The sequence below is a fragment of the Cucumis melo genome, chromosome 9 (assembly GCF_025177605.1).
Source record: "Cucumis melo cultivar AY chromosome 9, USDA_Cmelo_AY_1.0, whole genome shotgun sequence".
In the NCBI taxonomy this organism is placed as follows: Eukaryota; Viridiplantae; Streptophyta; class Magnoliopsida; order Cucurbitales; family Cucurbitaceae; genus Cucumis; species Cucumis melo.
This window is the reverse complement of record NC_066865.1, coordinates 14,847,339-14,855,711: the sequence shown is the minus strand read 5'-3', so window position 1 is coordinate 14,855,711 and position 8,373 is coordinate 14,847,339. Positions and strand designations below refer to the sequence as shown.

Below are 8,373 nucleotides of genomic sequence, written 5' to 3'. Positions count from 1 at the left end.
AGAGATTTTTGGGAGAATTTGTGGTTTATTTGAGGGAAAATGGTGAATTGATGATGGAATATGATGAATTTGGGAGAAAATGATTATATATAGAAAATATTTAGAAATAACCATAAAAAGATTCAAACCTGGAACCCCAAGGCCAACCGCGAGCTTCAAATGATGGAAAATTTGGTTATTTTTTGATTTTTGCAAAAGAATTACGAAAATGCCACTGAAATATTCTTAAAGTAATTTGCAGCCATTGAGGATGGAACTCGAGTGGTACGGAAAAGGCGCACGTGATTAGGAGCTGACACGTGGCAAAGGGAGAGTGGCAAAGTCGGATTAACATGCACAAGGATGGATTTGAATAAATTCGGTTTTATTTCACATCTCGTGGGATTTGAACTGATGGCGTATGTCTCGGAGGGGAGGATCAGAATGACCACGTTTTGGTTTTGAGAAATCTAGAAAATAAATGCTTCACTTGGGGTTTGAACTCGTGATGTCTGGGTTGTTCGTGCATGTGGATGGCTGATGCGTGTCACAATTTTTGAATATTTACCAATTTGCCCTTATTTTCAAATTGCTCGTTCTTCTTCGTTTGAACTCCGTTTTAGGTGATTTTTATTGCGTTGGGTTCATATCAGAGTCTTCTTTCACATTCTATAAGAAATATTAAAATAATGAATATATGCATACTATGGATTGAGAATATGGTATAAAAATTTGACGCCTGGCTGCCTCCAAGAAGCGTAGATTTTTATGGTCAGTTGCTTGACCGTTCTTTCACCAACTCATCCAGGATCGATGACGAGCGGTTTAGTTCCTCTATTCATTTTTGTTCTTGTCTTTCCTTGCTTATACATAAAGTAGACATGGTTAGTGGAAGCAATAGGAGACAATTTATTATATCGAGAAAAAAGTTAAGGAGGTTGAGAAGAAGAGAAATTAGTTCAATCCTCAATTCATGTAAAAGATGTACCTTTTCATTTAAAGAGTATTTTTTTTTCAAAAATGTAATCAATGAGAGGATCACGAAATTCAGAGGATATGGAATTGAAAGCAAGATTATTAAGCGGATAAGAAAATTGATTATGCTCACGGAATTTGAATAAGAACTTTTCATGCTCAATTTGGCAATTGTCATCAAAGATAAAAATGAATTCTTCCTTATTAATAATCTCATCATTGTCATTAAAGAAAAGAATTTATCATATTCAATGTAGAAATCATTAAAATCAAAATCAACTGAGGATGTATCTATCTTATCAAGATCATGATAGACATCATTGTCAACAAATTTATTAACAAATTCATCAATGATCAAATCTTCATGTAATAAAATTTTATAATCATGATTATCTAGAGAATTTCCATCATGTCAAATCTTTCATCAAAGTTCTCATGAACAAAATCATTATTAAATTCATCTGAAATCTCAAAATTAAGATCATGTGCAAAGTTAATATCAAAATCTAAAGTAGGTTTGTCACATGCACCATTGTCATTTTAAAAATTTTTCTCATCATCAAGTTTAGAAGCAATTTCAATAAGGTTTGTGCTAAGATCATTTTCAATGTCAATGCCTTTCAAGGTATGCTCATCATCATTATTAATGTTTCTTCCTAGATCATGCTTATCACTAGATGAAAAATCATTATCTAGAGCATGTTGTCCATTTGTTGCAAGATTTTCAACCTAGAAATGGTCATCATTTACACTTGCAACAAAGTCAAGGAAGATTGAGAGATCATCGTCACTAGGTTTGTTTTTAGCAAATTCATTATCAACATATTCTAAAGTTGCTTGATCAATAAGCTCATCGAATTTATCATGCTCTTCTAGTGTCTCTAATGATTCTAATGTATCAAGTGCACACAATGAAACATGATCATTTGAGGACTTACATCATTAAAAACGTTGAAAGACTCTATATCACCATCAAACTCGACACTAAGAAGACCTTTATCAACATTAATTATAACATTAACAGTTTTCAAGAATGGTCTTCCTAAAAGTATGGTAGGAGATGTACGTGCATATTCATTGTTCATTTCAATTATGTAAAAATCCACGGGAAATACTAGATTTCTTACCTTAACTAGGACATCTTCTACAACCCCTAATGGTGAAATGAAAGATCGATTGGCTAATTGAAAACAAATACTAGTATTTCCTATAGTGCAAGGGAGCGAAAACATACCTGGGTAGACACATTTTTCTAGAAGATTCTTCTTTAAAAGTGAAGACACATTTTTACTAACTATTACTTTTTCTTGGATTTTTACTAACCATTACTTTTTCTTGGCTCCTACTCCTCTTGTGAGTACATAACTCTTTAAGAAACTTTAAATACCTTGGTATGCTCTTGATTTCCGTCAAGAAGGGTAGGTTTACTTCTACCTTCTTGAAGACTTCAAAAAGTTCTTCATCATCCTTGAATTCCTTCCTTGGTTGAGATAACCTAGAAGGAAATGGAGGTAGAGGATTATCAACAATGTTCTTTGAATCATTATTAGAAGAAGAAACATTAGAAAAAGAGGGGTTAGTTTGTACCTTCTTTTCTTCTTTGGCATTTGAATCAACATTCTCTAAGTTAAGATCATTTTGAGACAAAAAGAAATCATCATTCTTATTCAAAATTTTGCAACTTCTTAAAGTAATAGCAGTCACATTTGAATGGTTGGATTGGACGGAAAGTTTGCCTTTCCCTTTTGTTTTAAGAACGTGTGTTGCTAATTGATTAAGCTTTTCTCCTAATTCGGAAATGGATGCTTTCATGATCTCTATATCATTTTTCATGGCTCCAGTTGAATCAACAGTTTGCTCACAAAACTTAACTAAGTCTTTCTCAAAATCGGTTTAAAAACTATTTGAGCTAAGAGCTAACCTGGAGACTATTTCCTCTAGGTATGTACCTCGTGATGATTATGATGAAAATGTGTTGGTAAGTTTTGGTTCTTAAGAGTCCCATCTAAGATTTGGATCATCCCTCCATCCAGAGTTGTAGGTGTTACTCTGTGAATAATTTCTTTTATAACCTCCCATGACACTTACCTCTTTAATCTCTGGACATTGATCATTGTGGTGGCCTAGCAAGCCACATACTCCACAAGAGACAACTTTAGGAACCTCCCCCTTCAAAAAAGAAGCAAAATGTTTAGTTTGTAAATTCAATTGTTCTTTTACAGAATTATCACAAGATGAAGAAGAATTAGAATCAAGTGTTTTACTAGAAAATTTTTGAAAAATTTTGGCCATTCTAGAGACTAACTTCCTTGCTTTGGATGGAATTTTATCTATTAAATCCCCTCCCGAAGCGACATCTATTGAGTCCCTATCCGATGGCAACAATCCTGAGTAAAAATATTGCACAATGTCCCTTTCGGTCAGTTGATTATATGGTAACCTAGCACAAAGTTCGTTATACCTCTCCCAATATTCAAATAATGTTTCATTATGAGATTGCTTAGAACTATAGATTTCTTTTAAAATTGATTGAGCTCTAGTAATTGGGAAACATTTTTCTAAAAACCTTTTCTTAAGTTGTTCCCAAGAAGTTATGATTTGGGGCTCTAGGTTTATAAACCATCTGTTGGCACTATCGGCAAGGGAAAAGGGAAATGCTGTAAGGTTTAATTGTTCCTCGGTTACCCGGTGAGGTCTAAGGAGATCACATGCCCAATAAAAGTCTCTAAGATGCTTATGTGGGTCCTCCCCATTGGATCCTCTAAAGATGAGTAAATTTGAGTTTAAATCCAACCTAAGGTGAAAGTTAGTTGTGGTAGGTGGGATCACTATACCTATTGGTCTTTGATGGACATCGGGCTCATTTAGTTCCCTAAGGGTTTTCTCGGGTGCCTCCTCTCCCATTGGATTTAATTGTGCACAATAAAATTGATGCAATCAAATTCAAAAATTGCCAAGAACAAGGGAGATTCTAGTATTAATCAATTTCAAGATTTGACATGTTGCAATCAAGAATTAGATTGAGTTTTTGTGTAAACAAAGGTAATCAAATTAATCTTGCATTAATTTTTCATACCCAAAGTGTCTTCCATACAAAATGGTGAATCAAGAACAATATTAAAAATTAAATCGACAAGAATGCTTGTAATTGAAAGAAGGAATTATTTTTGATAAATGAAAATTATGGATTCAACAAAAACTACAAGAAATTCAAAGATTTGAACATATCTAATTAATAAGAAAAAATAAGAGAAGAATTCTCCAAGAATTGAAAAGCCCTAAGCTCACTTACCTCTTGGTGATTAGCCTTCCATCAAGAAATAATTCTGGAAATTGAGAGAACAGAAAAAGGCAGAATGGAGAAGTAATTTATGGAGTTTGAGAGAATTTTGGGAGAATTTGAGATTTATTTGAGAGAAAATAGTGAATTGATGATGGAATATGATGAATTTAGAGGAAAATGGGTATATATAGAAAATATTTGACCATAAAAAGCATTGGAACCTAAAGGCCATCCATGTTCAAATGACAGAAAAGTTGGTTATTTTTTGAATTTTTGCAAAAGAATTATAAAAATGCCACTAAAATATGCTTCAAAATGTAATTTCCAGCCGTTGAGGATCGAACTCGAGTGGGATGGAGGAGGTGTGCACGACCAAGAGCTGACACATTGCGAAGGGAGAGTGGCGAAGTTGGATTAATGCACGCGCGAATGGATTTGAATAAATTTGATTTTATTTCGTGTTTGTGGGATTCGAACCGATGACGTTGCAGAGGGGAGGTTGAAAATGACGTCCTTTTGGCTTTGAGAAATCGGGAAAATAAACTCTTCGCTTGGGGTTCAAACTCGTGACGTCTGGGTTATTCGTGTGTGTGGATGACTGACGCATGTCACGACTTTTTGAATATTTACCAATTTGCATATATTTTTCAAATTGGTCGTTCTTCTTCGTTTGGACTCCGTTTTAGTTGATTTTTGTTGCGTTGGGTTCATATCGGAGTCATCTTTCATATTCTTCTCAAAAATCAAAATAATGAATATATGTATACTGTGGATTGAGAATAGTTAACAAATAAATGGGTTAATAATTGCCCTAACTCCAATGCTTCCAAAAAGTGGTGTATGTTTGTCTGGTGTCACAAACCACTGAAAATGCAATTCCAACAAAGAAAGATGGCAAAGTTTAAGAAGTTCTGGTGTACGTCCCAAAAGTAGCCGAACGAAAATTCCTTGGAATTAGGTTTTTATTTTGGGGTTAAAAGTGGTTCTGCAACGGTTTTTATGTTTTTTATTGGTCGTAAGCCTTTCTAGCTTAGGAATCCAAACTCTGAAGGCTCCAGTCTACATTCCTGGCATCGTCACTTACACATTTTTCCAAAGTATAGGTTCGGAAGCAAGCTCATTGGAGTGAAGACTAAGGTTTAACCCAAAACGATCGAAAAGATGGCCAATGCTTCCAAAAGTGGCAAACGTTTATCCGGCGTCAAAAACCACATACAATGCATTTCCAGCAAAAAAATGGGTCAAGTTTAAGAACTTCTGGTGTGCGTCCCAAAAAGAGGCGAACGATAATGCCTTGTATTCAGTTTTTTATTTTGCCGTCAAAAGTGGTCATTCAACGATTTCTATGTTTTGTATTGGTCCATTCTAGCTTAGGAATTCAAACTCGAAAGGCTTCAGTCTAAATTCCTAGCATGATCCCTTACACATTTTCTAGACTATAGGTTGGAAAGCGAGCTCGTTGGAGGGAGAACTAAGGTGCAACCCAAAATGGTCGAATAGGTGGCCAATGATTCCAAAAACTGGTGAACGTTTGTCCGGTATCAAAAATCATTGAAAATGCATTTCTAGGAAACAAAGTGGGCCAAGTTTAAGAACTTCTGGTGTTCGTCCCAAAAACAACTGAACCACAATTCCCAAGACTTAGTTTTTTTATTTTGGGATCAAAAGTGGTCCTTCAACAGTTTCTATGTTTTGTATTGGTTGTAAGCCTTTCTAGCTTAGGAATTAAAACTCCAAAGACTCCATTCTACATTCTTGATATTTTTCTAAAGTATAGGTCGGGAAGCAAGCTTGTTGGAGGGATGACTAAGATTCAACCTAAAATGGTCGGAAAGATGGCCGATGCTTCTAAAAAGTGGAAAACATTTGTCCGGTGTTAAAAACCACTGACAATGCATTTTCAGCAAACAAAATAGGCCAAGTTTAAGAACTTCTAGTGTTCGTCCCAAAAAAGACAAATGACAATGCCTCGGTCTTAGTTTTTTTATTTTGCCGTCAAAAGTGGTCATTCAATGGTTTTTATGTTTTGTATCGGTGATAAGCCTTTCTAGATTAGGAATTCAAATTTTGAAGACTTTAGTCTACATTCGTGGCATTATCCCTTCCACATTTTCCTTAGAATATAGGCTAGAAAGTAAGCTCATTGGAGGGAGGACTAAAGTGCAACCCAAAACGGTCGAAAAGATGACAAATGCTTTCAAAAAGTGGCGAACGTTTGTTCGAGGTAAAAAACCAGTGAAAATGCATTTCCACCAAAGAAAATATGCCTAATTTAAGAACTTGTGGCGTTCGTTCCAAAAAAAGGTGTACGACTGCATAAAAATATTAAAATAATGAACATGTGCATGATATGGATTAAGAATAAGCTATCTTTAAACGAGTCAATATTTGCCCCAACAAATTACCCTCCACTTAAGCTTCATCCCGAGCAGAGTAATATGAATATCAAACAGTCAAGCAGCATGCATAGGAAGCAAACATCAACTTAAGAAGAAAAACAAACAATCATGCAAGTATATTGGTGATACATTTCTAACAAGTCATCCAAACTCCGTTACTTAATGCCTTAATAGTCTATCCAAACCTATGCTTCAACCTAGTTCAAATTATCAAAGAGAATACAAATTATCGCTTAAGGTTCGGGTTTAACTAAGTTCGTCCAAAACAAGCACGTTTTAGAAAGACGCTCAAATTTTGCTACTCAGATGCTAGACATCCTATGAAAAGATTGAAAACACCTTAGACTCGTTTTCCCCTACTTATGGATCGAGAAGGATTCCTCCTCTTTTCAAAGTTCTCTTCAAACTAGATGCTATGTTTAGAACACTAAGGGAAGGTTGTCTGGTTTTACTTAGTTAAGTTTTCTGATAAAAGTTCTGATAGTTAGGGAACCCAACACAATTACTTGACCTACCCGGCTTCTCACTTTTTTACGAGCTTTTTTCTTATGCATATTGCATTCACTTTTTTGGTATTATTTTTTTAGCTCTTGGTTACCTCAATTTTTTTTTTTTATGTATGCATTTGCTCTTTTTGCAAGCCTATTTGTTTTTTTCTTTGGTATGCAGTACAGTAACTAGGCCTTGCTAGAACTAGTGGGGTACCTTTCTATGGATCTAAACTTAGTTTCTAGTTTAATTGCTCCTTTCGAGGTGACAAGTTTCATCAATGCCTAATCTTTTCTAAGGGATCTAGTTCATTGTGGCTAGACAAGAGGTTTCCAACTTCATGTTGACAAGACAAAAGTGTTAAAGCCTTATCAACTTCTAAAGAGAAGCTCCTATCCTTTTTGAACTCTATCTAGGCTAGATTTGGACTAAGTGTATCATAGACATATCATAATAACGCAACAAAGAAGACAAGGCTAGAAATGTATCCATGCACTTATAGTATTATACATGCAATAATTCAATCACAATATACATACCATTATCATTCAAGCATTCGTATCTCAATATGGTATGACTAAAAAGGGCTTAAAAAAAGAGGAAGATAGCAACTCATTATTCTCAATCTTTTTAGAATGTTCAGAATAAAAAATATATCCAAAATATGACAATTTATGTCGAAAATGTGACAATTCAAAAATCTGAGCAAAACTCAAGGGTTGGGTAGATATGCAATTTTTTAAATTTGTTTTGAAGAAAGTACCCCATATTCATACACATGCAAGCTAAGCTAATTATCAAGGAACATGTTATCCAACCCCCACTTAAAAATTTTCTTTGTCTTTAAAGCTTTTGAAAAGCAAAAGTAAAGTGAAAGAGAAAGGAAAGGGGAACAGTGTACTCTACTGGATGTAACTTGATGTTTACTTGATGGAAAGCTCGCATGGAGAAAGCATTAAATCCTTATTTGTATTGAAAGTTTGCTTTGGATAAGATTATTCCTGAAAAAAGAAAGAAAACTTTCTTAGTTTTATTGGAAGGTAAAAACTAGGAGTTAGAAAGCAAATGAAAGAAAAAAAAAAAAAAAAGAATTTAAAGAAAGCAAGTAAAATTGACACCTAGTTGCCTCTAGGAAGCACAAATTTTTCAAGTTGGTTGCTCGACCATTTATTCACCAACTCATCCAAGATCAACGATGAGTGGTTTAGTTCCTCCATTCATTTTTGCATAAAGTAGACATGGTTAATA

The 8,373-nt window shown here is 34.6% G+C and overlaps 1 protein-coding gene across 4 annotated transcripts; it reads right to left on the bottom strand.

The window, feature by feature from the left end:
• Window positions 1-133: 133 nt before the first annotated feature.
• LOC103501403 (uncharacterized) lies at window positions 134-8,373 on the bottom strand. 4 transcript variants are annotated; one of them, XR_007823691.1, is made up of 5 exons: window positions 4,247-7,635; window positions 3,043-3,123; window positions 2,542-2,576; window positions 2,342-2,449; window positions 134-842 (listed from the first exon to the last, which is right to left on the bottom strand). XR_007823691.1 is itself a non-coding variant. In XM_017047491.2 (5 exons), the coding sequence occupies exons 2-5, from the start codon at window positions 8,068-8,070 to the stop codon at window positions 2,245-2,247; spliced, it is 360 nt and encodes a 119-aa protein (XP_016902980.1). In that variant the 5' UTR covers window positions 8,071-8,126; window positions 8,244-8,373; the 3' UTR covers window positions 2,018-2,244. The 4 variants fall into 4 exon arrangements, 1 of the variants encoding a protein (XP_016902980.1); XM_017047491.2 differs by lacking the exons at window positions 134-842; window positions 4,247-7,635 and adding exons at window positions 8,032-8,126; window positions 8,244-8,373 and having other exon boundaries at window positions 2,018-2,449; XR_007823690.1 differs by lacking the exon at window positions 4,247-7,635 and adding exons at window positions 8,027-8,126; window positions 8,244-8,373 and having other exon boundaries at window positions 2,342-3,123.

Excerpts from the sequence above, each read along its gene's own strand:
- LOC103501403 (XM_017047491.2), bottom strand. The coding sequence starts at position 8,070 with ATGCGAGCTTTCCATCAAGTAAACATCAAGTTACATCCA. Across the intron at positions 3,124-8,031 it reads TAAACATCAAGTTACATCCA|GGGGAGGTTCCTAAAGTTGT; the intron begins GTAGAGTACACT and ends TCTTTTTTGAAG. Across the intron at positions 2,577-3,042 it reads AATGTCCAGAGATTAAAGAG|AGAATGTTGATTCAAATGCC; the intron begins GTAAGTGTCATG and ends ATCTTAACTTAG.